At 40.8% G+C, this 25679-nt stretch overlaps 6 protein-coding genes and 2 long non-coding RNA genes across 17 annotated transcripts; 1 reads left to right on the forward strand and 7 right to left on the reverse strand.

The window, feature by feature from the left end:
* Window positions 1–680: 680 nt before the first annotated feature.
* Window positions 681–1097, reverse strand: LOC116926611. The gene is made up of 2 exons (XR_004396179.2): window positions 955–1097; window positions 681–859 (listed from the first exon to the last, which is right to left on the reverse strand). It is a non-coding gene; the product is annotated as an uncharacterized LOC116926611 (long non-coding RNA).
* On the forward strand, window positions 846–3693 carry LOC116926554 (cytoplasmic phosphatidylinositol transfer protein 1). Of its 4 annotated transcripts, none has more exons than XM_032933500.2 (7): window positions 846–1059; window positions 1274–1378; window positions 1458–1677; window positions 1757–1905; window positions 1973–2069; window positions 2148–2219; window positions 2282–3693. In XM_032933500.2, exons 3-7 carry the CDS (start codon window positions 1630–1632, stop codon window positions 2774–2776), a joined length of 861 nt encoding a protein of 286 aa, XP_032789391.1. In that variant the 5' UTR covers window positions 846–1059; window positions 1274–1378; window positions 1458–1629; the 3' UTR covers window positions 2777–3693. The 4 variants fall into 4 exon arrangements, with proteins under 4 accessions (XP_032789391.1, XP_032789392.1, XP_045031927.1 ...); XM_032933501.2 differs by having other exon boundaries at window positions 852–1059; window positions 1274–1309; window positions 1431–1677; XM_045175993.1 differs by lacking the exon at window positions 846–1059 and adding an exon at window positions 1198–1216.
* LOC116926564 lies at window positions 3492–5220 on the reverse strand. 3 transcript variants are annotated; one of them, XM_032933512.2, is made up of 6 exons: window positions 5050–5220; window positions 4808–4964; window positions 4405–4737; window positions 4123–4332; window positions 3939–4046; window positions 3492–3862 (listed from the first exon to the last, which is right to left on the reverse strand). In XM_032933512.2, the coding sequence occupies exons 3-6, from the start codon at window positions 4695–4697 to the stop codon at window positions 3649–3651; spliced, it is 825 nt and encodes a 274-aa protein (XP_032789403.2). In that variant the 5' UTR covers window positions 4698–4737; window positions 4808–4964; window positions 5050–5220; the 3' UTR covers window positions 3492–3648. The 3 variants fall into 3 exon arrangements, with proteins under 3 accessions (XP_032789403.2, XP_032789402.2, XP_032789401.2); XM_032933511.2 differs by having other exon boundaries at window positions 4808–4996; XM_032933510.2 differs by having other exon boundaries at window positions 4808–5220.
* A 755-nt stretch (window positions 5221–5975) lies between these two features.
* Window positions 5976–6994, reverse strand: LOC116926575. Its single transcript, XM_045175994.1, has 3 exons — window positions 6546–6994; window positions 6381–6488; window positions 5976–6306 (listed from the first exon to the last, which is right to left on the reverse strand). The coding sequence occupies exons 1-3, from the start codon at window positions 6938–6940 to the stop codon at window positions 6087–6089; spliced, it is 723 nt and encodes a 240-aa protein (XP_045031929.1). The 5' UTR covers window positions 6941–6994; the 3' UTR covers window positions 5976–6086.
* Window positions 6995–7685: 691 nt separating this feature from the next.
* Window positions 7686–9430, reverse strand: LOC123474136. Its single transcript, XM_045175991.1, has 7 exons — window positions 9269–9430; window positions 8971–9128; window positions 8665–8890; window positions 8459–8583; window positions 8273–8395; window positions 7983–8208; window positions 7686–7883 (listed from the first exon to the last, which is right to left on the reverse strand). The coding sequence occupies exons 1-7, from the start codon at window positions 9338–9340 to the stop codon at window positions 7767–7769; spliced, it is 1047 nt and encodes a 348-aa protein (XP_045031926.1). The 5' UTR covers window positions 9341–9430; the 3' UTR covers window positions 7686–7766.
* Window positions 9431–10457: 1027 nt separating this feature from the next.
* Window positions 10458–12158, reverse strand: LOC116926515. The gene is made up of 7 exons (XM_032933444.2): window positions 11997–12158; window positions 11773–11933; window positions 11486–11711; window positions 11284–11408; window positions 11068–11190; window positions 10769–10994; window positions 10458–10693 (listed from the first exon to the last, which is right to left on the reverse strand). Exons 1-7 carry the CDS (start codon window positions 12060–12062, stop codon window positions 10574–10576), a joined length of 1047 nt encoding a protein of 348 aa, XP_032789335.2. The 5' UTR covers window positions 12063–12158; the 3' UTR covers window positions 10458–10573.
* Window positions 12159–14776: 2618 nt separating this feature from the next.
* LOC116926536 lies at window positions 14777–24799 on the reverse strand. Of its 5 annotated transcripts, none has more exons than XM_045175989.1 (9): window positions 24638–24799; window positions 24413–24573; window positions 21171–21273; window positions 16095–16255; window positions 15808–16033; window positions 15607–15731; window positions 15367–15489; window positions 15072–15297; window positions 14777–15000 (listed from the first exon to the last, which is right to left on the reverse strand). In XM_045175989.1, exons 1-9 carry the CDS (start codon window positions 24701–24703, stop codon window positions 14881–14883), a joined length of 1311 nt encoding a protein of 436 aa, XP_045031924.1. In that variant the 5' UTR covers window positions 24704–24799; the 3' UTR covers window positions 14777–14880. The 5 variants fall into 5 exon arrangements, with proteins under 5 accessions (XP_045031924.1, XP_045031922.1, XP_045031923.1 ...); XM_045175987.1 differs by lacking the exons at window positions 15607–15731; window positions 15808–16033; window positions 16095–16255 and adding exons at window positions 20459–20583; window positions 20660–20885; window positions 20947–21107; XM_045175988.1 differs by lacking the exons at window positions 15072–15297; window positions 15367–15489; window positions 15607–15731; window positions 15808–16033; window positions 16095–16255 and adding exons at window positions 19947–20172; window positions 20242–20364; window positions 20459–20583; window positions 20660–20885; window positions 20947–21107.
* Window positions 17891–18674, reverse strand: LOC116926594. Its single transcript, XR_004396142.2, has 3 exons — window positions 18475–18674; window positions 18194–18342; window positions 17891–18093 (listed from the first exon to the last, which is right to left on the reverse strand). It is a non-coding gene; the product is annotated as an uncharacterized LOC116926594 (long non-coding RNA).
* Window positions 24800–25679: the final 880 nt, after the last annotated feature.

The following is a 25679-nucleotide window of genomic DNA, read 5'->3' on the forward strand; positions in this document are numbered from 1 at the left end:
ATCTAGAACCCAATCGGCGGATTGACACTTTCTTTCAATTGATTTCCACCATTTCATCTCCGGTGACAATGTCTTACGAGAGTATGTCTTGCAAAAAATTCAATCTCTGATGATTCTAGAAAAATAATTTCCCTTAGTTATTCAAGGCCCTGCTTTAACTTTGGCAAGTTGACAGAATATTCGGCTATGGTGTTGTCTCTATCCTATTTTGCAATTTCTACTTGATGAATTGATGGGTCACGAACAGCAATAACAAATTATTGCTGGGGGGCGACCAATGTCATCAAATAGGTAACGAAAACAAATATCAAACCAACATTTCTTGAACTACGAACGATAAGGACGTGCAAGTAAACGGCCCATGACGCCAATTTTTGTTCAATACTGGGGATCTATAACAATATGGTCGTAAATCACAAACGTACGAGAAATGTATGGCATTGCGAAGAAAAAACATGGGAAATAATCGGTCAAAAAAATAAAAAACTAGCTTCTCTAGTGAAGAGAAGAAGAATTCCCGATTGTCTCATTATGATGCACTGCCGGTCACGTAATAAGTAATCAAATATTTTCCGTTGGCCGTTCCGGGAATCTTAATATTTTGACTGTTTATATAGAATCGATACGTGTCCAGCATACTAATGGCGTATCAAGTTTTGTTGCCATGGAAAGGAAATGGATACAGTACGGGACGTTTATTTATTATTAATTTGGGCATTTTTTTTCTGTTATCAAACTTTGCTTTCTGACGTACATAGGGAAGTGTATACATAAACCGGAAACAATCAGTCAAGCTCTCTAAAACCGTGGAGTCGAATTTCCTTCTTAGATAAAACCGTGTAAATTATCATCGTAAAATCTATGGGTAGAAGAGAGGGAGCATTTTTGAAACACGTCAAGGTTTGCACCACAAGTTTGAAATATTTATCCACGAACAGTTGACTTCTTATTTACCGTGTAAGTCAATGCAAGACTAAAATACTTCAAAGTAGAAAAAACGATTCCTTGGTCCATGCTAAACGGGATCTTTCATTATTCACAAACCGCCTTTAAAAACAGGTTAGGTAACTTTCCACTCCGTTTAACACCGTGACAACACCATTACCATAATGTATAACGTTTGCCTTCGTTACTTACAAAACTCTGCACATAAATTTGCTTGATAAATTAGACAAACTATTTCAGCTTTCCTCATCTATCTTTTGCTTCCATTAATGTTCGAAAATTTGCTTAACTTCAAATTGAAAAAAAATTTAAAATAAACTGTTTTTAGGTAAAACGACAAAGAAACTGACGGCACGGTACGAAGGTACGATGATAACACGATTCGATGATGACGTCAACAGATTACGAGCGCACCGTCATTGCAGACGATATCGTAACATATTTTTATCATTTTGTGTTTTCTTTTTCTTCCTTTTTGTTCCCAGAATTTGTTATCATTCTTGGTTTTTAAGACGGCATTAAGGCAGCCATGACGAGGGGCTGGGTAATGGAACTATTCCAGTTCAGTTACTGTGCTTCGTTGAACGCCGTGCATGCAAAGAACCGACCGCCAACTAGGTGGCAAGCATTTTCCAAGACATAGTTGTCGTTTTGGATCGGAAAAAGGTGTATCAAGAGTTAACGATGCTTATTAAAGAGTTTCGTATACCCATGCCCATTAGTGTCTCAGAGGTTTGTAAATATTCAATCACATCATTATTCAACATCAGTGGACTCGATTCATAATCTGCATTTCAACTTTGCCCCACAGTATAAAGTTGGGCAGTTATATATGATAGCAAAGCATAGTAATGAGCAGTCTGCTGAAGGAGAAGGAGTTGAAGTTGTGGCTAATCATCCCCATGAAGATATTGAGTATGGAGCAGGGCAGTACACAGAAAAAAGGATATACCTCTTCAGGTATAACATTAACTCAACTAAAACATAGCCTAATCATTTTAATCTGCAAAATCATTTTTTCTTTCAGTCGTCTTCCTCAGTGGATTAGGTCACTCATACCAAAAATATTCTATATAACAGAAAAAGCATGGAACTACTATCCCCGCACTATAACTGAATACACAGTACAAATCTTTTTGAAGCTAGAAATCACAAAACAAAAAATGATTAACTATGGATTTATTTATTTTATTATCAAATAGTGCTCTTTCCTACCCAGGTTTATCATTAATGTCAAAACGTGTTATGAAGACAATGCAGGAACTCACGAAAACGTAAAGGCTGTAAAATTTCTTGTCAAGTGATCTTATCGTCTAACATTTTATTTTATTCATAGGCTTTAAGTCTAGATGAAAGCCAACTCAGTGCTCGAGAAGTGGACTTCATCGATATCGCATATGACGATATCAACCCTAAGCATTACAAAGCGGAAGAAGATTTGAGAACATGGCATTCGGAGATAACTGGACGAGGCCCCTTGACGCCAGATTGGATGAAAAGCGATCTGAAACCAATGATGTGCTCGTACAAGTTGGTTTCAGTCTGCTTCGAAGTCTGGGGCCTTCAGACGCGAGTCGAAGACTATGTCCAACGCGCCATCCGAGAAATCTTACTAGTTGGGCATCGTCAAGCCGTTGCATGGTTGGATCAATGGTTCAACATGACGGAAGAGGATGTCAGAAAGTACGAGAACGAAATGCACATCGTTACAAATGAGAAGGTACTACATCACCAAAGCAATGTTGTCATTTCACCGACTTCCCCAGATGCAGTCTCCGATTTGCCAGAAGAGGCTACGCCAACCAGACGTAGTTGGTTTAGTTGGTCGTAGCTTGTAGGACGTGTCTTTATTTATTTATGTCAAGAATTCTCTTTCAAAACTTTACTTACGTCACAAACATATAATGTCACATTAAGTTAGCATTTTGTTGTCTGTTGTAATTGCATCTATGTGTCTGAAGCATTTGTTTTGTGAAAACTTGAGGGAAAAGAGACTCGACGAATGGCTTGCTCTGTGTTAAATATTAACCATCAAAGCTAGATCCAAGAAGCGTTCGCCTCTTACAGTGTAGTACGTGAAATTCAAAAAGAGTAACGTACCATTCACTCTCGGTTGTGATTCAATGGTAAGGCTAACGCACATATACTTACATATGCTGTTGTCAGACCTACTTCTCAGTGTTGTTTCCTGGTGACTGTGTCTTTTGCTGGTCTCGCCCTGTGTTGTTCATTTTTCACGAAAAATCTAATCATTGTTGTTACTGTCTGTTGATTCATTTCGTTAAATGCTTTTTGTTATTATTTTTCCAGGTGGTTAGTATGAAAACTATTATCATTATGATATGTCTACACCTCTACATACTTGTCACATTAGTTATTTTCATTTATGATTATGCGCTTACGTGTGTATCTTAGAAGCTAAATATCTATGATATAATTATCGTGTGTAATGTCGGTTTCCCTCTGACCACAAAAACCGACATAATTCTTGCCCTGGAAGCTTTAATTGAAATCAGTGTTGCAAATGCGCCGATCATTTAGCGATGTTTTCGTTTAGAGAAAGAGAATTTATTGTTTTTCGTTTCATTATAAATATACAAAATAAATATGTGTCCATTAGCATAAGAAACATAAAAAAATTTAGAAGTTTCCTGGTTTGATTTTTATGCTCAATGGTAAATTAATGTGTGTGGTGTGTTCGGTTTAAAACAAGTTAACAAGTTTGAAAATAGATACTGGGCATGTGTAGTAACGAGTCCAGCATTTTCCTTCTTTACCGGTGCGATAAGCATCTGTATAATCGTCGTCGATGGGATTATGCAGAACTTCTAATTCCGGAATATTGACAACATCTCTCCTTATACGGTTGCTACTGAGGTACGGCTCCATTGATTTCGGTACTTTCAGCAAACTCGGCCTAAGAAAAAGTAAATGAACAATTTAAAATAGTATTACTTTTGTGGCTAAGCTTCTAAATTGTAATCAATTTTTACGTGAATATCAAATCAATGAGTTTTCCCACAAGCCCTTGATGGACTAATGGAGCTTCAGCCATTTCGCATATGGCCCGTAAGAGACAAGTCTGTCCGTCAAATCCAAAACTGTGAGCGTAAAGTAATGTTAAAATAATAGTTTGCTAAAAAAAAAAAACCATATCGTTTTAGATATTAAACGTACTTTTCAAAGAGGCCTTGAACATGCTGATAGATGCTGCGTCTTTCATTGTTGGCTCGTTGTTCTTCAAAGAATTCGAGATCTATTACATTACTTCGCTCATTGTCTCCATCCAATTCGTTTGTATCCAATCGACCTAGCGTGCTGTAGAGTGTGTTGAGTTGGGAGTATGTAGGCAAGACGAAACGATAAATCAAATCTAGAGTCAAGGCGCTGTAAAAAATTAAAAACAACACGCAGTTTTAAGTTTCAAATCTGCACAGACACAAACAAATTAAAGCTTACCTGAAAGTGTTGTTTAGGGGGACAATTGGCATGATAATATCTAAAATCATCCTAGTACTTGTATTAGGTGGTAAACTCCAGGAGGATCTCTTTATCCGTCGCGGTTTTGTCTGCACAACTGGGTGTTCTTCATGATTTATCGGTTCGCTGTTTTTGGCCCAGGATTCAGGTAAATCGACGATTGAAAAATCGTCAACAAATCGTTCACCATCTATTTCTGTATCAGATAGACAATCATGGAATGAAACCAAGAATAGACTACAAATCATCAGAAACAAGCCGTAGCCCATCATTCTTTACGATTCGAAGAACTCTTGAACGACTGAAGGCATTCTGAGAGAAGTCAAGCTATTTTATACAATTGTGGATCCTTTGTCAACAGTGATTGAGTAGCAGGACTTACGAAAATCGCGTTCCTTATTATCCGTTATACTTTGAAGATATCGATTGCCAGAGAACGTTGCAGGGAATTGAGTTTGGATGGAGTGTGAACGGACATGGCCCTCTTGGGAATGGGACTAGGATCTCACGGTGGACAAATAACGGTCAAACGAGGGTCTCTTTTGAAATTCAGAAATGCTACGGTTTTAGCCTGTATTGGGAAATGTCAAACTTCAATGCGTTTTCAAATGTCAAGAAGGGTACCTCATTTGAGAACTAAGAGGTCAGAAATTGTCTGCCTAACGGCGATCTATAGTGTGTTTCAAAGGAAGGTTGTTTTGCTCAAATCAGTTAACTGTATTAGATGTCTGAACAATGATCTGCTGAAAATCACATGCCAAAATTTACTCAAGTCCTACCATATTAGCATAGCTTTCTGAGTCATACAGAATGATTTTACCTGGTTGACATCATGACATGCAGATGGCGATGATAAACATGGAAATAAAAGGAAATTTGCAACGCTGTTAATTGCAAAGCGGAAATCTCACCCTCTTCTGTAACTTAACTTTCTTTCGCGCCCTGAATTTCTGGCGACTCAGACGCGGGGAAGTTCGTCACGATTAAGGTTGAGAATTATATCGTTAAGTTCGTGCATGAACCCATAATTTCAGGCTAACGTAGTTGATATGCACTAAAGATGACATTCACGACTATGCAGCAATCAGTGTTACGAAATAAGATTCGCAAAAACTTTATCTCAGTTGCCAATGCTAGAAGCGTCCACGTGTTAAAAAGAACTTTGTCCTGTTTCTCTTGCGAAAATCAACTTTGAAACCTTGAAAACGTGGCGCTAAAAATCTGTAAGTAAACCATTGACCTTTTTTTGCTTATTCTCACGTCCATCCCCATTTTTGTCGAGACAATATTACCTTGGAGTTTGGATAATATTTTGTCCATTAGCTGTGGTTCAAGACAATTGACTTTTTTTGTGTATGTGTTTTGGTTATGAGTTTATGACCTTGCCATAAATCGTAGAGGATATTTTTGATCCAAGGTTCTTCTCATTGTTCATTTTCAGTAACAGAGATCAGAGTTAGTTTCATGAGTTTGCGTACCTCGTGTGAGGAGACCAAAAGAAAACACAGTTTTTTCTTTTCGAAACGTAGCATGGGCGCCATCTTTTTTCGTCAGTTATAGCAGCAGTTTATTTGCGGGAAACTTTTGATTTTCATGTCTACAGACATTAAATATAAATAGACTCTTGATTTGGGAGTGTTATGGAAGTTCTTTTGTTCGATTTACAAATTCAACAATTTAAATATGTTAATTGGGCAGCTTGCAAAATGGCTCCAGCATAAGCCATCCTTTCCTTTGTGAAAAGCGTCCGTGTACTCATCTTCAACAGGTGCCGCGATAAAGTCCAAATCTTCCAAAATGGCGTCTTCATGAACTTCTCGTCGGAATCGATTCAATCCGAAATAGGGCTCCATTTTCGCCGGCATCTTGATCAAACTTGGCCTTTTTTGAATGTTAAATTTTGATTTGAATTAGCAAAGTAAACTTTTTAATATTACATTGTCAGTATTTTTTACGTTAAAACAAGTTCGACAACTTTGCCCAAAAGTCCATTGCTCGATAGAGGTGCTTCGGCCATTTCGCAAATAGCTCGTTGGACGCAAGCTGTTCCATTGACTCCAAAGCTGATCAAAGAGATCAAATTCATTATATCGAATGTAAATCAATTTAGCGAAATGTACTTTTGGAAAAAGCCTTCGATGTATTGGTAGACATGCCGTCTGTCCTGATTGGCTCGTTGCTCGTCGACAAAGTCCTCGTCCACCTCAATACCCTTTTCCTTGAGACGACCAAAACTGTTGTACAACGTGTTGAGGTTGTTGTTGTTGGGTAGCGGCCATGTTGTGGGAAAATTGAACCAGAGGTAAGAATTTGTTTGGTTAATGAGTGACAAAACTGGTACGATGAACTCTCCGGTAAACTTTAAAACACCCCTGGGCAGTGAGATGACGGATCTCTTCTGGTGTCGGTGCAAATGGCCCGGCTGACTCACAGCTACTGAATCGATTTTTACTACGTAGTAGCCGATTAATATTGTTGCTAAGCAAGTCCAATGAATTGCAAATAATTTTCTCATTTTTTTTTCCCTCTCTCCTTCTTTTAGGCTGCAAATGGTGAACTGATGGCCCGACAACTTCGGTAAGTCCCTTATATAGAGCTCAGCTCGTACTCCTTTTTTTGTGCTCGTTATTATGTTTGATATTCGTTATCATTTAAAGAGAAATGTGGATCAGTTTCCCACAGATCGTAGTGTGTGTTGCCTCGCGTGACTGGTCACGAATTTCGTGAACTAGGCAATTGATATTTTCACCGTGTAACATCCGTGTTCCGTAGACTTCCTTTTTCCGCCCGGATGCGATTGTATTGAAATTCACACGATCGGCTCTACTTTTTGTAGAATTCCGTATCGTGATGTCTTGATCCACAGGCTATTGAAGAGTTGTATTGAGAATCTTTTCATTACAAAGCGTATTTGTATTATCTCTTTGACTGATTTTTTTTTAATGTCTGAAATTTTATCGGCAATTGTGCGACATTTTGTGTCGTACTTTTTATTTTGAGCAACTTGATTTTTGAATTTGGCGCTCTGAAAAAAAAATGTTTTGAACTCAAATTGACATTTCAACAGCTTATCGTTGACGATGCAAGTTGACGACAAGTGTTTTAATTAGATTAGGTTACCCCTCTTGTGATTTGATTGAAGTAAAAAAAAAAAGAAAAACTAACTGCAATAATCCCGTCAGGGCTTCTGCTCTGTTTAGTTCTTCTCTTTTTCTTATTAGAGTCACACCCTAAAATGACGTGGCTTATCAGCCAGGATCTTTTTGGTCTATTGTAAAAGTGTATTGAAAGAAAATCCGAGCGACATTCCATTAGCCGAGGTTGAAATTGTAAAATTTTTCTTATTTCTTGGGGGAGACTCCGTTAACAAAGACGGCCAAAACGCCCTTCCATGAGTCCAGGTCGTCAGAGGAGACACCACTGGCACCCAAAACGTCCAACAGCAGACGGCCAAAGTCCTGTAAAAAAAAATTTCAAGCGCATGTTATTAAAAAATGAGTTCCAGGTCACTTGATTAAAAGGCCCATCGCTTTGTTTCTATCCTTGAGATTGCTTACCTCAAAAGTGTCGCGAGAAATTCCACGCTCGAGATGGGTGTATTTCATGTAGTTGATGTTGCCCAAAAGTTGCAGTTTGTCGTCCATGGCCGAGATGATGGTGTCCAGGCGGTCAGCGACGAGAGCAACCTGTTTCTCGTAGTCAGCATGGCCGGCCAGAGAATCAACTGCGACACTGGAGAACTTGGCAAAGTGTTTCTGGACGCGAGGGGTCTCCTTGAAAAGCCTGTTTCATTGAATTTCAATTGTTTTACAAATCCGTTAGGTAATCATTATTTGCGAAAGCGTACTTGACGAAGATGGATGAGACGAGGGCGTTGCGACCGCTCCTGATGTTTTCCCAGCTCCTCTGGACATCGCGGATCTGGTGGAGGGTCAGTTTAGTCTGGGGATCAGCCAAATCTTCTGGGTTCCTGAAATTTTATTTATTAACGTTAGGATTCGCAATTCGCTTTTCAAATTAGGCATTTGCTCACTTCAAGGTCTTTGATACGCCAGCAACCAAAGCGTGAATTCCGTGTTTCCAGGCTTGTCGGGCCTCAGCGCTGAAGCCGTTTCCAAGCTCTTCCTCGAGAACTTGTTCGACAATAACACCGAATTCCTTTTTTTTTTTTTTTCGTTAAGCAAAAATTATTGTTTTCATTTTACGTTTGGAAATGAATTGGTTTCAAAGGGAAAAAACCTCGAACATGGCAGGGGTCACTCCACGGGGCTGGTGGGCACCACCGAGAACATTCAGTTGGTTGGCCAACAATTCCTGGCTGGACAGGGACTGGATGACGACGTTCAAACCGGCCAAGATGGTGTAGGCCTGGGCCAAGAAATTACCGTTGGTCAAAAGCTCGGATTGAGGAACATCGGCGAACTTGCTGAACTTCTTTTGGTATTCGGGGTGGGCCTTGATGAAGCTGTTGAGGGGGTGGGGATAAATAATAATAATAAAAAATTGAATCGGATGTTGATGTGAGGACGATTGCGTGTTTTTTACCGGAAAAGAACCTGGGGAGCGACATCACCATCCTTTTTGGCCTGGTCCCATGTCTTGCGGATGAGGCTGCGTTCGTTAGCGCTGAGAATGCCGGTGCTTTCCTCATCAGCAGAGACAGTGGTGACACTGGTGGTAACAGTGGTAACCGTAGTACCAGGCTGGAACGAATTGCCGCACATTAAAATCTCAGTTGCAGTAATTAATTAAATACATTTTGTTCTTTCCACAAATCAACTTGATGCGAGGATAAAATTGTACGCTTATGTTTTTACGGAATTGAATATAAGGACAAACTTACCGCAGCCATCGAAGCGCATGCGCTGGCAGTGGCGACGATGCCGAGGAAGAGGGCGATGGTGAGAACCTGCATGTTCAGGAGAATTATTTAGCTTGAAAGTATTCAGAAAACCAACTGATGCTTTTCCAATTGATTCTCAGCTCTTTATATACCACCGAGGAGGACCGTTTCTGACCTCTTCGTTGCTAGCTGCTTCTTTGTCGTAAACACGGCCTACGTGATGATAGCGCCATCCACGCTGCTCGAGGCACGTGTATGGTTCTTGATGATAATCTTTTATCCTTTGAACTCTTATCGACTGTCGTCTGGTTGTTTGCTTTCTGTGGAGATGAACTTCTTTATATTTTTCTGGTTAAAAATATTTGTACGTGATTGCTGTCAGCTTACTAATTCACGTCGAACAGCTGCTGCTGTTTTTTTTTTTTTTTTAATGGGATGGGTGACAGGCATGTTGCTCTTGGTAACAGTGTTCGTTTGTCTTGCTCCGTCTGGCTGACTCGAATCTTCATGGGCGTTTGATTTCCGACAACTTTGCTGTTGGTTATCATCGCTTCCTAATTGGGCTTAGAATTATGGCAGAAATTTGTTCATTTGTTTTTTTCTTGTCTTTGAAAAAATTATATTTGAGTTTTTCGACACGCCTATTATTATACTAATTTTTGATATAAATTTGTCAGTGTAGGGATGGTCTCTTTGTTTTCAGAGTAACATCACTTGAATAATGTTTCAAAATTGTTTCTATTTGAATGAATTTGAATGATAATTTGGGGGGGGGGGATTTATCACGTGTCACTTTTGTGTAGGTGTTCCAACATCTCTTAACGTCTTACATGAGAGTGACACATGGATCGAGTTGCAATTTTTTTTCTCTAGATTTTCGAGTCCGCTTGTCAGTTTCATTCATCATGCGTAATATGATATGTCTATGTCATTACGGGCTCTAGCTGTTATAGTGTCCCACTTCTAAATCAGGCATGTCCATGGAAGAGCGGTGTGAAATATTCGATGCAACTTGACTAGAAGAACATGAGATCGAACTCTTTCTTTTTCTACATATATTTATTATTTTTCATACTCGCCAATGTGTCGGCAAAATTCGTTTGCTACGTTTGAAATGAAAGTGATTTCAGTTGGATGAGGTATATCGTTGATGGACTGTCATAAAAAAAAGTAGGTTTCTCTTTTTAGATACCAATCAATTGTTTGTATTTGAGCAAATCATAATTTGAGCAATTGCGACAAGCATGATTTTTCATAAGACCTCGTTGGGAGGGACATAAAGGCTTGTGAGTGCCACGTTTGAATTTATTTCTTGATGGGTGAAACTCCGTTGACGAAGACGGCCAAAACACCCTTCCATGAGTCCAAGTCATCAGATGAAACTCCCTTAGAGCCAAGAACGTCGAGAAGAAGGCGAGAGAAATCCTGTAATGAGAATTGAACGTTTCAAGTGAGCCTGATTTCGCGTGAAAAAGTATTATTAAAGCGTAGTTCATTTACCTCCCAAGGGCTACGGGGAATTCCACGTTCGGTGTGGGTGTATCTCATGTAGTTGATGTTACCCAAAAGTTGCAGTTTGTCACCCATAGCCGAGATCATGGTGTCCAGACGGTCGGCAACGAGGGCGATTTGTTTCTCGTATTCGGCATTGCCGGCCAAAGAATCAACGGCAACATTAGCGAATTTGGCGAAGAATTTCTGGATGCGGGGGGTTTCCTTGAAGAGCCTTTTTTTTGTGCCAAGAGGAAAATCATTAATATTTTTGGATCGCTTTTTAGTGGACGGTTTAATTCGTTTACTTGACGAAGATGGAGGAGACGAGGGCGTTACGGCCGTTTCTGATGTTTTCCCAGCTCCTCTGGACATCTTGGATCTGGTGGGGGGTCAGTTTAGTCTGGGGATCAGCCAAATCTTCAGCTTTCCTAAAGTAAAATGCAATGGCGTTGTTTGAAAATTGTTCGGGGCTTCACGGCTTTGTTAACTTTTGGGAAAACTACGATCGAGTATCGACTCACTTGAGGTTCTTGGCGATACCAGCAACCAAAGCGGCAATTCCGTTCTTCCAGGCTTGTCTGGCCTCAGCAGTGAATCCGCTTCCAAGCTCTTCAGACAGGACTTCCTCGAGGATGCCGCCGAATTGCTGTAGATTTAAATATTCAATTTTTGAAGCGCGCTTAGTTATACTATTTTCCTTGTACGTCCTTCACGAAAACCAACCTCGAACATGACGGGGGTAGCTCCACGGGGTTTATGGGCACCACCGAGAGCGTTCAGTTGGTTGGCCATCAGCTCCTGGCTGAACAGGGACTGGATGACGACGTTCAAACCGGCCAAGATGGTGTAGGCCTGGGCCAAGAAGTTTCCGTTGCTCAAAAGCTCAGATTGAGGAACGTTGGCGAACTTGCTGAACATTTTCTGGTACTCGGGGTGGGCCTTGACGAAGCTGTGAAGAGAAATCGTAAAATGAATACAGGAACTGATTTGATTCAAATTGTGGTCCGTACCGGAAGAGGACCTGGGGAGCGACATCTCCGTCCTTCTTGGCCTGGTCCCATGTCTTGCGGATGAGGCTGCGCTCGTGAGCGCTCAGGAGGCCGGCTTCGCTTCCATCATCAGCTGACACGGTGGTGACAGTGGTAGTCACAGTGGTGGTGGTAGTTCCGGGCTATAATCGTGTTTGTAAATTCAATTGTACTTTACAATAAATGAAGTAGAATTTAAATCTTACCGCTTGGGAGCAAGCGTTGACGAAGGCGATGACGCCGAGGAGAAGGGCAATCTTAAAAGAAGCCATTGTTGCGGGTTGGTTTAGCTCTGGGAATAGCAGACAGCTAACTGATGCTCTTCCGTAGAATTGCAATGTGTTTTATACTGATCCGCGTGCAATGAGATTTCACTAATAATGCATAATGTACGCTGTGCATGCTGACGTGGTGATTGTGAGTGACCAATCAGCGTACTACTTCGAATGTCAGGCGGTCACGTATTCTTATTTTTCTTGCTCTTTGAACTTTGGTTGACCATCCAGAACCGTCTAGGACAAGTGAGGATCTAAACTAGGGTTTTGGTTACATTTATATGTGATGTTTTGCACATACAAATGTTCTTTTGCATCTCTGGCCATCTGTTCGTCATTCGATTTTGAAATCTGAAAAAGTCATCTGAAGTTCACATTATTTGATCTGATTTTCTTTTCGTCGGTTTTTAGAAGAATTGATTCTTTCTTTTTACTCGCCACTCCGTTTTCTGTGTGGTTTTTATTATTTTGTTTAGACCAGTAACACATAGTTTTATTTTCATATAGACCACTGCATATTCTATTCTCCCCCAAAAAGGTGCTTGCTTTTGTTGCGACATTTCCGTGGTCCTGCCAAGTTGGATGAATTCTGCGTACTGTCATAGTCATCAGATCGTACATGCATTGAATTTATTTATTTTATTATTATTATTATTATTATTTTTTTAAATTTCCATTGGGAAACGTCAGTTGATTTGTAGTTGCAATTTCAAATTGGGGGATCGAACACTACTAGCGCAGTGACACAACTAACGTTCTCATACTGTCGTAGCGGTTCGTATAGAAAACTGTATGAAACAATCCGCGTAATTTATTTATTGTTTTGGCTTTGATGTTTCTCGGCAAACGCTCGTGTTTCCGCTTTATTAAAAGCGCTCGATTTCTGTTTACGAAAGGCATCTGCTCACTAAGAACAGTGATTCAGCATTTTGTCGTTGCCTTTTTGACGCCAGCTGGTGTTCTACTTGTCGATTTATTTTGCTCTTTGGTTTGGTTGATGAAAAATTGAATCCCCCCTCCCCCCCCCCCGCCTTTCTTAATGATAACAAGTGTTTTCTATTCACCCACGATACATCAGCAGGTCCTGTGCATAAACTGTCGTCAAAACGTACCCGTTAACCGCATAGTAGCAACAACAAAAACAAAACAAAACAAACAAACAATAATAACGAAATAAAAAAAAACGACCGAGGACGTTTTGCGAAACGTTCAAAAGATTATTGAAATGGTCACATGTTTTACGCCCACAGAGATAATAACGTTAACGTGAAGGATCAGGTCGCCTCTTGACGTGATTCCAGCTCTTCGGCAGAGTTTCCCTTAGCAACCAAAGTGTCGAGAAACAGGACGGCCAAAGTCCTTTTAAAAATACGAAACATATCATTAACAATCCCATAGCCTTTCCTTGCGATTGTGCAACTCTTTCCTGTAAAATAATCCTGCGCCATGAGGCTACTTTTTTTAATGTGGTGGATATGACCCAACAATTGCAGTACATCGCCAAAAGCCAAGATAATTGTATCTAGGCGGCCGGCAATGAAAGCAGTTTGTTTGGGTTTTAATTAACCATCACCAGTTGAGAAATCTACTGCAAATGTTGACGGAACTGAGTTCTCCTTGATGAACACAAAGACTATAACGAATCAAATTGAATCATTAAATGGTGGGAAGGATTTTATGCTCAATGAAAATCAATGAAATTGCCGTCATTTTCGATAATTATTCACGTTGGATTGTGCAGATTTGTTGAGAAGGCAGTTTGGTTTGCCAATCAGCCAAATTCGTTAAAGTAATTACACTTGAAATCTTGAAATTGTAAACGCTATTGATTATATAGCGTTATAGGCGTGTTTATGACATTTTGCATTAAAGTTCCACCGTGACCACCAATTGTTTATTGTACAGGACAGTTCTCCCTCCGTGGGGTTGGTGGATGAGCATGTTCAATTGCTTGGCATCTGCGGGTGAATTGAGCAATGTCCGTGAGCTTGGTCTCTGTTACCACTTGAATTTGCGTCTGTTAAAGCGTCGTGGACCCTTGTTAGTTTTGTTGTTTTGCATACGTCGAAATTTCTGCTCGGCTTGCTGTGCACAATAGTCCGACCTTTGACGTGAATCTTTGTTGCAGCTAATCAGCTCTTTGTTGGCTCATCTCGTTACGCATTTCCAATGACCGCGTTCATCGTTAATCGGGTTTCTTTTGGTATTTTTCATTTTTTTTTCTTGCGAGCGTAAGATGCTAGTTGCCGTTGGTCAATGTTTTCGTATTGCAGTAGCAAAGATAAGCCACATGCAAATCAGAAGCAAATAAATTTGGCTGAAGGCAATTCAGCCAACAAGTTTTTTGGCGAAATACCTCTCGGTTCGACCTACACGTTGAGTACAAATTAACGTGTTGGAATTTTGAAATTCTCTCTTTCTACTTGTTTTGTTTCTTCCATTTGAGCCGTTGAAAGGCTGTCACTATGTGTTGTGTGCGTGATGATGCGTTAAAAGATGATGGTAATCTATTTAGAATTCAAAAAAAGACGTCACTAGTGCATCTAGTGCATGACAATGAGGTGACCATGGTTCTTGGTTTGGAAGGAAATTCTGTTGCTATGTTCATATGTTCATCGTGTGTCAAACTTGGTTCAAAATGATAGGATTCCATTTTTTTTTTTAAGGTGTCGTTTCCGTACTGACAAAAAGAAATGTTGAATCAAACAAAATTTTGACATCTATTGTTTATTGGAAGAAAATGTATCGGGTGAAGTAAAAGAAGACCCCACTTTTTAAATCATTTTTTAAAGGTTGTAAAATGGTTGAAAGTTTCTTAATCCTTGCGTGGGGAAACACCGTTGACAAAAACGGCCAAAACGCCCTTCCATGAGTCCAAATCATCGGAGGAGACACCGTTGGCAGCCAGAGAATCGAGAAGAAGGCGGCCAAAGTCCTAAAATTCGATTGCAATTCGTACGATTAAAATTAACGATGATCCGTAAATGTAGCGCCACTTTGACTTACCTCCCACGGGCCACGGGGAATTCCACGTTCGGTGTGGGTGTATCTCATGTAGTTGATGTTACCCAAAAGTTGCAGTTTGTCGTCCATAGCCGAGATCATGGTGTCGAGACGGTCGGCAACGAGGGCGACTTGTTTCTCGTATTCGGCATTGCCGGCCAAAGAATCAACAGCGACATTAGCGAATTTGGCGAAGAATTTCTGGATGCGGGGGGTTTCCTTGAAGAGCCTTTTTGTTTGAAAACCATAACGATTAGATATCTTTTCGCTTTTTGGTGGACTGGTTTAATTCATTTACTTGACGAAGATGGAGGAGACGAGGGCGTTACGGCCGTTTCTGATGTTTTCCCAGCTCCTCTGGACATCTTGGATCTGGTGGGGGGTCAGTTTAGTCTGGGGATCAGCCAAATCTTCAGCTTTCCTAAATTTAATTGCGTGAACATTATTCCAAAATTTTTTGCTACGCTCGCGGCTTCAAGTCTTTGTAGTTTGTAGATATTTTGAAATACTAGTAATAGACGGGGAGGCGTTAACTTACTTGAGGTTCTTTGAGATGCCCGAAATCAAAGCAGTAAGTCCGTTTTTCCAGGCTTGTCTGGCCTCAGCGGTGAAACTACTTCCAAGCTCTTCAGCGAGGACTTCCTCGAGGATGCCACCGAATTGCTTTAAATTTAAACAATTAATTTTAGCGGGGCGTTTTGTTTTAATGGAATTTTTCTTGTCCTTCGCAAAAACCAACCTCGAACATGACGGGGGTAGCTCCACGGGGTTTATGGGCACCACCGAGGGCGTTCAACTGGTTAGCCATCAGCTCCTGGCTGGACAGGGACTGGACGACGACGTTCAAACCGGCCAAGATGGTGTAGGCCTGGGCCAAGAAGTTTCCGTTGGTCAAAAGCTCGGCTTGGGGAACGTTGGCGAACTTGCTGAACATTTTCTGGTATTCGGGGTGGGCCTTGACGAAACTGGGTGAAGCGATTGTAAAATTGATTCAGGAACTAATTTGATTGAAATTATAAATCTTACCGGAAGAGAATCTGGGGAGCGACATCTCCGTCCTTCCTGGCCTGTTCCCATGTCTTGCGGATGAGGCTGCGCTCGTGAGCGCTAAGAATGCCGGCTTCGCTACCATCGTCGGCAGAGACGGTGGTGACAGTGGTAGTCACAGTGGTGGTGGTAGTTCCGGGCTATTATCGTATTTGTAAATTCAATTGTACTTTTCAATAAATGAAGTAGAATTTAAATCTTACCGCTTGGGAGCAAGCGTTGACGAAGGCGATGACGCCGAGTAGAAGGGCAATCTTGAAAGAAGCCATTGTTGCGAGTGGATTTAGCTCTGGGAATAGCAGGCAGCTAACTGATGCTCTTCCATAGATTTCTCTTCTCTTTTATAGTCAACTGGATTGATGTGATGGTTGTTGACAACGAGATCGGGAATGTTCAGGTCACGCTAAGCCTCTATTCCGCAAACCAAAACCAATAAACATTTAATTTAATTTATTTTTTTCTTTGATTACTTGGACTACGCGTGAACTGTTGATGTATTTTTACCCAGCATCTGACCCTAACCATGGCTGTACGTGACATCTTTCACGCCTGTTTTCACTGGACAAACTCCTTTTCTGGTTTATCTGCTTAATTTTCTTGAGTACAACCGAGATTGTTCTTGAGTACTCAGCCTATTGGCGTTTGTAAGTCCAAGGCATAGCAATCTTTTCTTCTGCAATGTTGTAGCTTTGTTGCTTCCATAGCTCCTCTTTATTTGAATATTACCTGAATCCATTCCGCATTTGATGCATCATGATCAAATCTTATCGTTTGTGATCTTTGATGTGTGTTTTTGTTTTCGCCTGAAACTGCCTGGCCATGAACTTAAGTTTCCTTTTTCATGGATTTAAATGGTCCCACTAACTAAATGAAGTTCGACACTTGATTGTCGTTTGAAATGATAATACTGCCTATCGCCTACTTCCAATCGAGCCTTGCCAAAGTCATTAGGTTTTTCCTTTTTTGTTCTACTTTTCCCAAACTAATATCGAACTGCGTACGAGCGAGTTTTCACGTCAGCCATCGGCCTCTGATTGCATTACAGCGCTGCGTTTTTCTCAGTCGTAGTAGATTGTTTTTGATTCGGCTACTAGGAAAAACTTTCGCTTCTGCTGAAGTATTTTTATTGCTTTTAAATTTAACGTCGTACGTGATGTTGCTCACGTTTTACATTTGAATGTATTCGATGGTAGGGCGCAGAAACGTTAGCTTCGTTGATTTGTTTATCATTTTTGTTTTGTGTTTGCTTTTTTAAATTGGAAGAATAAGTGTTGTTGATAAGGCGTTTCGTTTACAAGATCGAATGTCATATTGCTTGCAATTGCCGCTCTCTATGCCAACGTGTTTACTTCTCCGTTTGTTAAATCATCAGATATTTTGCCCAGTCTCGATTTCCTGAGGTCAGTTCTGTAAACATCTTCGTGCTCGAGTTGCATCTGATGAAATTCACTGCACGTGTCAGCCAACATACATTTAAAAATCAGCTTTTTTTTTTCTTTATTCATTTTGACTTGTTCAAGGTTTCGAATCTTAAGCATACAATTTTATTAGAAAAAAAAAATCTTCTTGTAGGCACCGGCTCAACTCAATTTCAGTTGATTGATTTATCTTTTTAGTGACATACAGAAATACCAGCCTATATTGCTTTTTCTATCCTCTTTCTCAACGAAATATTTTCGAATGTCAAATTTATTCTTCATTTTCTTTTATTGTTTGATTTTATTTATTTTTTTCCTCTGTAATTATTCAATGTCAAATCACCATCATTACCAAAAAACTTTTTCTCTTTTTATATTTTCTTCATTGAAAAAAGAAAAAGAAAAAACTGGAAACAAACAACAACACTTGATTAGTGTTTGGAGAAGAGTGTGTGTGTGTAGGCGTGGGGCAGGGGATGTTAGAATGTTCTGCGTGCGAGTTCAGGTGGTCGATGGCGAAGTATGAAGCACTAGGATCCCATAAGAGAACGTCCGAATTCCTGTTCGATGCAAAGTAAAGATCATCGGTAAAGATCATTTACAGCGGCAACGCGTGCGTTAATGCGATGAATGACTACCGTTTTCGCCAACTGTCATTACCTGAATGATGTAGCGATCCATTCCGCTCGGTTGTTGGCCGTTAATGATACAAATGTTACCCAACAGCTGCAGTTTATCGTCAATCGCGGAAATCATGGCCTCCTTTGGCGAGCAACTCGATGATTGAATTTGGCGTGATCAGACGGGAACTGCTGACAAGAGAATGCTCCGTTTAAAAATCAAAACTTTCGTTTAAAAAATAAAAATAAAATTAGTAAACCGCCTAGAGTTTAATTAGCGATAAACATGAGTTGAATTAAATTTTTCGCATTCTTTCTTACGGTATTGGAAGGGTGGTTTGTTTGCATTTAGTAAAGACGTAGTTTAAGAACGGACACCATCATTTCCGCCATGGACGAAAAACTGCAGCTGTTGGGTAACATTAATAAAAACCCAATGAGGCCAACAACCGAGCGGAACGGCCTGTCGATGTGTTGATGGAAGAGTTGCTCGCCGGAACGGAATGACGAGCCGTAGAGATTCAGCTTCTAAATTTATATCTTCGCCATGCATGCGAAGCACATTGTACTGGTCACGTAAACGCGAGTATTTCTTTCGAGTTTCTTCTTTATTGGCCGGACAACGTGACCCCGATCGGTGTTATGGGTGTGGTTTTCACTGCACGTGATTTCTCTTTAAACAAAATTATTTTCTTTTTACCAAATGACCTTTATCAAAATTTTAATGAATTCGCCCTATTTGGGTCTTTCCTCTGTTTTTCTTTAGCTCTTTTTAAATTGGTTCAATTCGGATCTATTTTTGAGTTTTTTTGCCGTCGGATCAAGGAATTGATTTTCGTCTTTCATATTTGATTTTTTTTTCGGTGTTAATTTCATTAGCTTTAAGCAACATCAAAGCTTGATTGCATCGGATTCGTTCGGATGCATGCATTTTACACTTAATTCTTTTGCCATTCGCAGAGAATTATAACAAAATTTGAAGCGGCATGTCTGACCAATAGAGAAAATTGCTTTGCAAACGTGTTTTAGTGGGTGGATCTTGGTTTTTCCTTAACCGTTTGAGATCGATCTCCTTTGCAGGCAAATGTTTTTTGTTTTTTTCTTCGGGAATTCAGATTGCTTCCTCATCTACGATACTTTTTGTGACTTTCAAATCAAATCTAATTTATTAAAAAACATTTTTTTCTTTCTTGATTTTGTCTAATGGATTTTTTTTAAAGGCCATAGAAAACAAAGAACCCGAGGTTGAAGTTTTCGGATTCCGCATTGTTAGAATCGCTTTAAAATAATCTAAAAAAAAAAAAACTAGCAAGAAAGAAACGATAGGGACCACGAGATCTTAAGCGAAGCATCTACGTAAAAAAAAAAATTGCTTAAAAAAAATAATAGAAGCGTTGAGGGGTGTTCAGAAGAAAAAAAACCGAAATTGCAAACAAACATTTAAGAGTTAAGAAAAAAATGTATTTTCATTTTTTTTTTTTTTTCTCTCCATCGATGATTGTTATTTGGAGAACAAAACAAAACATTATCAGCAAATAATAATTGATCGGAATAATTTCCCTTCGCCTATCATTGCTAAAATGTGAAATTTGTAGAGTGGTTAAACATTCTTTAGTTGCGTGGTGAAACTCCGTTGACGAAAACGGCCAAAACGCCCTTCCATGAGTCCACATCATCGGAGGAGACGCCGCTAGCAGCCAGGGATTCGAGAAGCAGGCGGCCAAAGTCCTGAAAATGGATTTCAATTCGTGTAATTAAAATAGACATCTAAATGTAGCGCCATTTCGACTTACCTCCCACGTTCCGCGTTGAATTCCACGTTCAATGTGGGTGTACCTCATGTAGTTGATGTTACCCAAAAGCTGCAGTTTGTCGTCCATAGCTGAGATGATGGTGTCCAGACGGTCAGCAACGAGGGCTACTTGTTTCTCGTATTCGGCATTACCGGGCAAAGAGTCAACAGCGGCACTGCCGAATTTGGCAAAGTGTTTCTGGATGCGGGGGGTTTCCTTGAAGAGCCTTTTGTTACAAAAGAATCACGATTAGCATTCTTTTGTGGCTTTTTGGTGAAAATTTTAATTCATTTACTTGACGAAGATGGAGGAAATGAGAGCGTTACGGCCGTTCCTGACGTTTTCCCAGCTCCTCTGGACATCTTGGATCTGGTGGGGGGTCAGTTTAGTTTGGGGATCAGCCAAATCTTCAGCTTTCCTAAAGTTCAATGCGTTCACATTATTTTTGAAATGTTTGAGGAATCAAAGCTTCGATAACTTTTGAGAAAAACTATGGTCGATTTTCAACTGACTTGAGGTTCTTGGCGATGCCAGCAACCAAAGCGGCAATTCCGTTCTTCCAGGCTTGTCTGGCCTCAGCAGTGAATCCGCTTCCAAGCTCTTCAGCCAGGACTTCCTCGAGGATGCCACCGAATTGCTATAGATTTGATCAATCAATTTTAGAGAGGCACTTAGTTTTAATAGAATTTTTCTTGTCCTTTGCAAAAACCAACCTCGAACATGACGGGGGTAGCTCCACGGGGTTTATGGGCACCACCGAGGGCGTTCAATTGGTTGGCCATCAGCTCTTGGCTGGACAGGGACTGGATGACGACGTTCAAACCGGCCAAGATGGTGTAGGCCTGGGCCAAGAAGTTTCCGTTGCCCAAAAGCTCGGCTTGGGGAACATCAGCGAAGGACTTGAACATCTTCTGGTACTCGGGGTGGGCCTTGACGAAGCTGGGTGAATAGATTGTAAAATTGATTCAGGAACTAATGTAATTGAAATTATAAATCTTACCGGAAGAGAATCTGGGGAGCGACATCTCCGTCCTTCCTGGCCTGTTCCCATGTCTTGCGGATGAGGCTGCGCTCGTGAGCGCTCAGAATGCCGGCTTCGCTGCCATCATCGGCAGAGACGGTGGTGACAGTGGTAGTCACAGTGGTGGTGGTAGTTCCGGGCTATGATCGTGTTCGTAAATTCAATTGTACTTTTTAATAAATGAAGTAGAATTTAAATCTTACCGCTTGGGAGCAAGCGTTGACGAAGGCGATGACGCCGAGGAGAAGGGCAATCTTGAAAGAAGCCATTGTTGCGGGTTGGTTTAGCTCTGGGAATAGCAGACAGCTAAGTGATGCTTTTCGTTCAATTTCTTCAGCTTTTTATAGTCAACTTGCCCCGGCTCTGATGAGCTGTCGATGGAACTGTTTCCTCCGATAAGTCTTAAGGCCTACGTGAGGACTTCCATGTCACCAACCAGTATTTTTCTGTATAGCTGCTGTTGATGTTGCGTTTTTGGACTTTGAACTTGCTGTCGGCTTTCGGCCAGCTCCCTTAAAAACAACCTCTTGGAATGGGACATACGTGACGTTAACCACGTTTTCTTATTTTGTTGGGAGCTCGAATTACTTCATTTCGTTGTTAAATAGTCAGCAACTGTATAGGTTCATCGGAAGGTCACAAAGTTGACTTAACGGCCTTTACTCAGTTCGACATAGCCGAGAAGAAGATAACCAATTTATGCTATTTGTTTTTGTTTTGTTTTTATTTGTCCCGTTAGCGTCAGATGCATGCTACAATTTTGTTCCATTCTGACTGATTGGGTAGCCCTAGACATTCTACAAATATGTTCTTACGGTTTTTCAAAATCTCTATCACGTTTTCGAGACATCTGACTGGATGGCACTTGTTGCATCTAGGCCGATATGGATTCAAATTATATCGCTAGCTTGTTGGAACTATCGGCAGAGTTGTTCACTTGTTCCAAGACGATTGTTTTCTTGAATAAACTTGTTTTTCCTCCATATGTTTATCTTCTTGAAGATAACTGCACTGCCATTATTTGATTAACTGCTGGCTTACCACCAGTATGCTACCAGTTTAAAGAAGAGACAGTAGGCTCTTGTTGTCCCTGAAATCGAACACATCTGATTGTTATGAATTAATTTTCTAAAAAGTTCCTTCGTATCAAACATTTTGTGTAGGCACAGTACGTTGCCAATTTTAAGAAAGGACACTGTTCTCTTTCTTTCCGCCCGTTATCATCGTCATTGATCTCCTCATATTTTTTGATAACATCTTTGTCGAAAACGATTTCTAAACATACTGAATAGCGGCAGCCGTTTCACTTGATAACATTTGCACTGCGTTGAAAAAGAGAATGTCGTTCAACAAAGATTTGTTTTGCGCAAGGACCTTGAACGGCAACGTGACACGATCGACCATTCCCGCAAGTGCAGACTCGTGTGCGACAGAGATTGGCTGTGGAAAGGTTTTCTAGACAAAACAGCAGACGCCCAATGTGTGGCAAATTGAGTTACAATCAATCTACTATGTGTGATGATTGGCAGAAATATCCATTTAATTCTCTTATCAGTGTTTGCGTGATCCCTTTTTTTTTTTTTTTTTTAAAGAAGCGAATCTTGGTGGGGAGGAGAGACTGTTGATAGAAAGCGTCACGTGCATGTAACACACAGTCGATGCACTTTGACTTCCATTGATAGCCAATTCGGATGGGGCCCATTTCTTAAGAAGAAGAAAATCTTCGTTTAAAACAAGAAGGAATAAAGCGGGGACACGAGTCAACATTCCCTAGTTACCTTCGTAGAACGACCATTGGGTCCGACCCCACGTTAGAATGCGATAAGAAGCGGACGGGATCATTAAAAAAAAAATACGGATATACCCGCATTGTTTGGCTGTCGTTAACTACAGGGAAAACGGCAAATGTTTTTGATGGGATTTGTTTTAAAATAATGAATTGAAGTTGAATTGCATTGCTTGCAAGCAATTGAATGAATGAATCTTTGTTTACGAATGTTGCCTTGCAAACTACGGACCTGTTTTTTTATTGAATTTTTGAATTTTCGGAACATTTTTTTTTTAAAGTTTTTCATGTTGCCAATTTCCATCCACCCTTGCCACCACCACCACCGAATGATTTCCAACAGCTTTGAAAGACGAAAGAGTTGCAATTGTTTCTTGTTGGGATATGACGTTTATTTTTTAAGAAGTTAGCACATCATTGCTTAATTTCGATCAAGCGAAATTATTAAGGCATGAAAGAATTAACTCCTGGGTGAAATTCCGTTGACAAAGACGGTCAAAACGCCCTTCCATGAGTCCAAGTCATCAGACGACACTCCCTTAGCGCCGAGAACATCAAGAAGAAGACGAGAGAAGTCCTGGTACAGAAAAATGACATGCTTAATTTCACATAGAAAGAATAATTTAAAGCGTAGTTCATTTACCTCCCAAGGAGCACGGGGAATTCCACGTTCGGTGTGGGTGTATCTCATGTAGTTTACGTTACCCAAAAGCTGCAGTTTGTCACCCATAGCCGAGATCATGGTGTCCAGACGGTCGGCAACGAGGGCGACTTGTTTCTCGTATTCGGCATTGCCGGCCAAAGAATCAACAGCGACATTAGCGAATTTGGCGAAGAATTTCTGGATGCGGGGGGTTTCCTTGAAGAGCCTTTTGTTACAAAAAGGTATCGATTAGCATTCTTTTTGTCCCTTTTTTAAGATTGTTCTTTGAACGGTTAAATTCGTTTACTTGACGAAGATGGAGGAGACAAGGGCGTTACGGCCGTTTCTGATGTTTTCCCAGCTCCTCTGGACATCTTGGATCTGGTGGGGGGTCAATTTAGTCTGGGGATCAGCCAAATCTTCAGCTTTCCTAAAGGTCAATGCGTGGACATTATTTTTGAATGGTTCGAGGGCTCAAGGCTTTGTTAACTTTTGAGAAAAACTATGATCGATTTTCAACTCACTTGAGGTTCTTGGCGATGCCAGCAACCAAAGCGGCAAGTCCGTTCTTCCAGGCTTGTCTGGCCTCAGCAGTGAATCCGCTTCCAAGCTCTTCAGCCAGGACTTCCTCGAGGATGCCACCGAATTGCTATAGATTTGATCAATCAATTTTAGAGGGGCACTTAGTTTTAATAGAATTTTTCTTGTAAGGCCTTCACAAAAACCAACCTCGAACATGACGGGGGTAGCTCCACGGGGTTTATGGGCACCACCGAGAGCGTTCAATTGGTTGGCCATCAGCTCTTGGCTGGACAGGGACTGGATGACGACGTTCAAACCAGCCAAGATGGTGTAGGCCTGGGCCAAGAAGTTTCCGTTGCTCAAAAGCTCGGCTTGGGGAACGTTGGCGAACTTGCTGAACATTTTCTGGTACTCGGGGTGGGCCTTGACGAAGCTGTGTAGAGAAATCGTAAAATGAATTCAGGAACTGATTCGATTCAAATTGTGGTCGGTACCGGAAGAGGACCTGGGGAGCGACATCTCCGTCCTTCTTGGCCTGGTCCCAAGTCTTGCGGATGAGGCTGCGCTCGTGAGCGCTCAGAAGGCCGGCTTCGCCGCCATCATCGGCTGAGACGGTGGTGACGGTAGTAGTCACGGTGGTGGTGGTGGTTCCGGGCTGAAATGGCATTCGTGAATTCTTTGTACTTTACATGAAAAAGAATCAAATTTTGGGAACTTACCGCTTGAGAGCAAGCGCTGACGAAGGCGACGACACCGAAGAGAAGGGCAATCTTGAAAGAAGCCATTGTTGCGAGTGGATTTAGCTCTGGAAGTAGCAGACAGCTAACTGATGCTCTTCCATAGATTTGCTTTCATTTTTATACTCAACTAGACGTGAAAAATTGTCTGTTGACAGAACTATCGTCCCATACCAGAAAGTTGGCCTACGTGATCACTTCTTCTGTCTCTGTGACGACGCCTCGTGCGACCCGCTTTTTAACCTTTGAACCCCTGCAAGTTGTTGTGATTGATGCTTTGAAATTCAGCAGCGCAGTTAAATGTCTACTTGTACGTGTTGCCGATCACGTATCCCTTTGCCATTTTTTTCATTTAGTTTTTCTTTAAATAGGAATACGACTGCTATTTCAATCTTCATTACGGTCATCGAATGAGCGCCATCTATTTTGTTGTCAATCGTTTCTTCGACAAGAAATTTGAATTCTTTACTCTTCACGGTTTCAAGTTTCTTGGCTCATTTTCGTAATCAAGATTATTTAGAATTTTGGCATTGAAGCAAACTACTCGTCTGATTTGCAAATTAGTAATGCGAAGTTACATTTCAATCTTTCTTTCATATGTACTGTATGGATCTATGTTTTTATTCATGGGAAACAGGGTAGCGTCTGTTTTGTAACACAGCCCTTTCCGTGTGCGACCGAATCCACTTAACTTTGACACTCTCTTATCTTCCTATAGGCCTATCCATCATTATTATTTAATCAGCGATTGGATTTTCGATTATTTATTATTGGTGGCTTTGCTTATTTCAACGCTGATGTTGGCAATCTCGTTTTGGAAGGATCCGACATTTCATTTGATAAAAATTGATGTAAAGGCTTGTCTAATCACATGATGCCTCTTGCCAATAGCCTCGTATTTCTCTGTTGATATTTGCTGTTTGCTTTTTGGCGCAAATCAATCAACTGTGGTAATGCTCTTTATTTTTCTTGATTGAGTTTGAACTCTTATTGAACTTTCAGTGTAAACTACCAGTCGAGGCTG

The sequence above is a fragment of the Daphnia magna genome, linkage group LG7, assembly GCF_020631705.1.
Source record: "Daphnia magna isolate NIES linkage group LG7, ASM2063170v1.1, whole genome shotgun sequence".
In the NCBI taxonomy this organism is placed as follows: domain Eukaryota; kingdom Metazoa; phylum Arthropoda; class Branchiopoda; order Diplostraca; family Daphniidae; genus Daphnia; species Daphnia magna.

Coding starts and splice junctions, on each gene's coding strand:
- LOC116926564 (XM_032933512.2), bottom strand. CDS start 4,697: ATGATGGGCTACGGCTTGTTTCTGATGATTTGTAGTCTATTCTTGGTT. Junction 4,333..4,404: donor CCCCTAAACAACACTTTCAG/GTAAGCTTTAAT, acceptor AATTTTTTACAG/CGCCTTGACTCTAGATTTGA. Junction 3,863..3,938: donor CTCATTGATTTGATATTCAC/GTAAAAATTGAT, acceptor ACTTTTTCTTAG/GCCGAGTTTGCTGAAAGTAC.
- LOC116926536 (XM_045175989.1), bottom strand. CDS start 24,703: ATGGCTTCTTTCAAGATTGCCCTTCTCTTCGGTGTCGTCGCCTTCGTC. Junction 16,256..21,170: donor TCAACGCTTGCTCCCAAGCG/GTAAGATTTAAA, acceptor ATACGATAATAG/CCCGGAACTACCACCACCAC. Junction 15,298..15,366: donor GTCTCCTCCATCTTCGTCAA/GTAAATGAATTA, acceptor TCAAACAAAAAG/GCTCTTCAAGGAAACCCCCC.
- LOC116926575 (XM_045175994.1), bottom strand. CDS start 6,940: ATGAGAAAATTATTTGCAATTCATTGGACTTGCTTAGCAACAATATTA. Junction 6,489..6,545: donor ATCGAAGGCTTTTTCCAAAA/GTACATTTCGCT, acceptor CTCTTTGATCAG/CTTTGGAGTCAATGGAACAG. Junction 6,307..6,380: donor GTTGTCGAACTTGTTTTAAC/GTAAAAAATACT, acceptor CATTCAAAAAAG/GCCAAGTTTGATCAAGATGC.
- LOC123474136 (XM_045175991.1), bottom strand. CDS start 9,340: ATGCAGGTTCTCACCATCGCCCTCTTCCTCGGCATCGTCGCCACTGCC. Junction 8,891..8,970: donor GCTCCCCAGGTTCTTTTCCG/GTAAAAAACACG, acceptor CCCCCTCAACAG/CTTCATCAAGGCCCACCCCG. Junction 8,396..8,458: donor GGCGTATCAAAGACCTTGAA/GTGAGCAAATGC, acceptor ATAAAATTTCAG/GAACCCAGAAGATTTGGCTG.
- LOC116926515 (XM_032933444.2), bottom strand. CDS start 12,062: ATGGCTTCTTTTAAGATTGCCCTTCTCCTCGGCGTCATCGCCTTCGTC. Junction 11,712..11,772: donor GCTCCCCAGGTCCTCTTCCG/GTACGGACCACA, acceptor TTCTCTTCACAG/CTTCGTCAAGGCCCACCCCG. Junction 10,694..10,768: donor TTCCCCGTAGCCCTTGGGAG/GTAAATGAACTA, acceptor TTCTCATTACAG/GATTTCTCTCGCCTTCTTCT.
- LOC116926554 (XM_032933500.2), top strand. CDS start 1,630: ATGCTTATTAAAGAGTTTCGTATACCCATGCCCATTAGTGTCTCAGAG. Junction 1,906..1,972: donor AAAAGGATATACCTCTTCAG/GTATAACATTAA, acceptor TTTTTCTTTCAG/TCGTCTTCCTCAGTGGATTA. Junction 2,070..2,147: donor GCACTATAACTGAATACACA/GTACAAATCTTT, acceptor ATTATCAAATAG/TGCTCTTTCCTACCCAGGTT.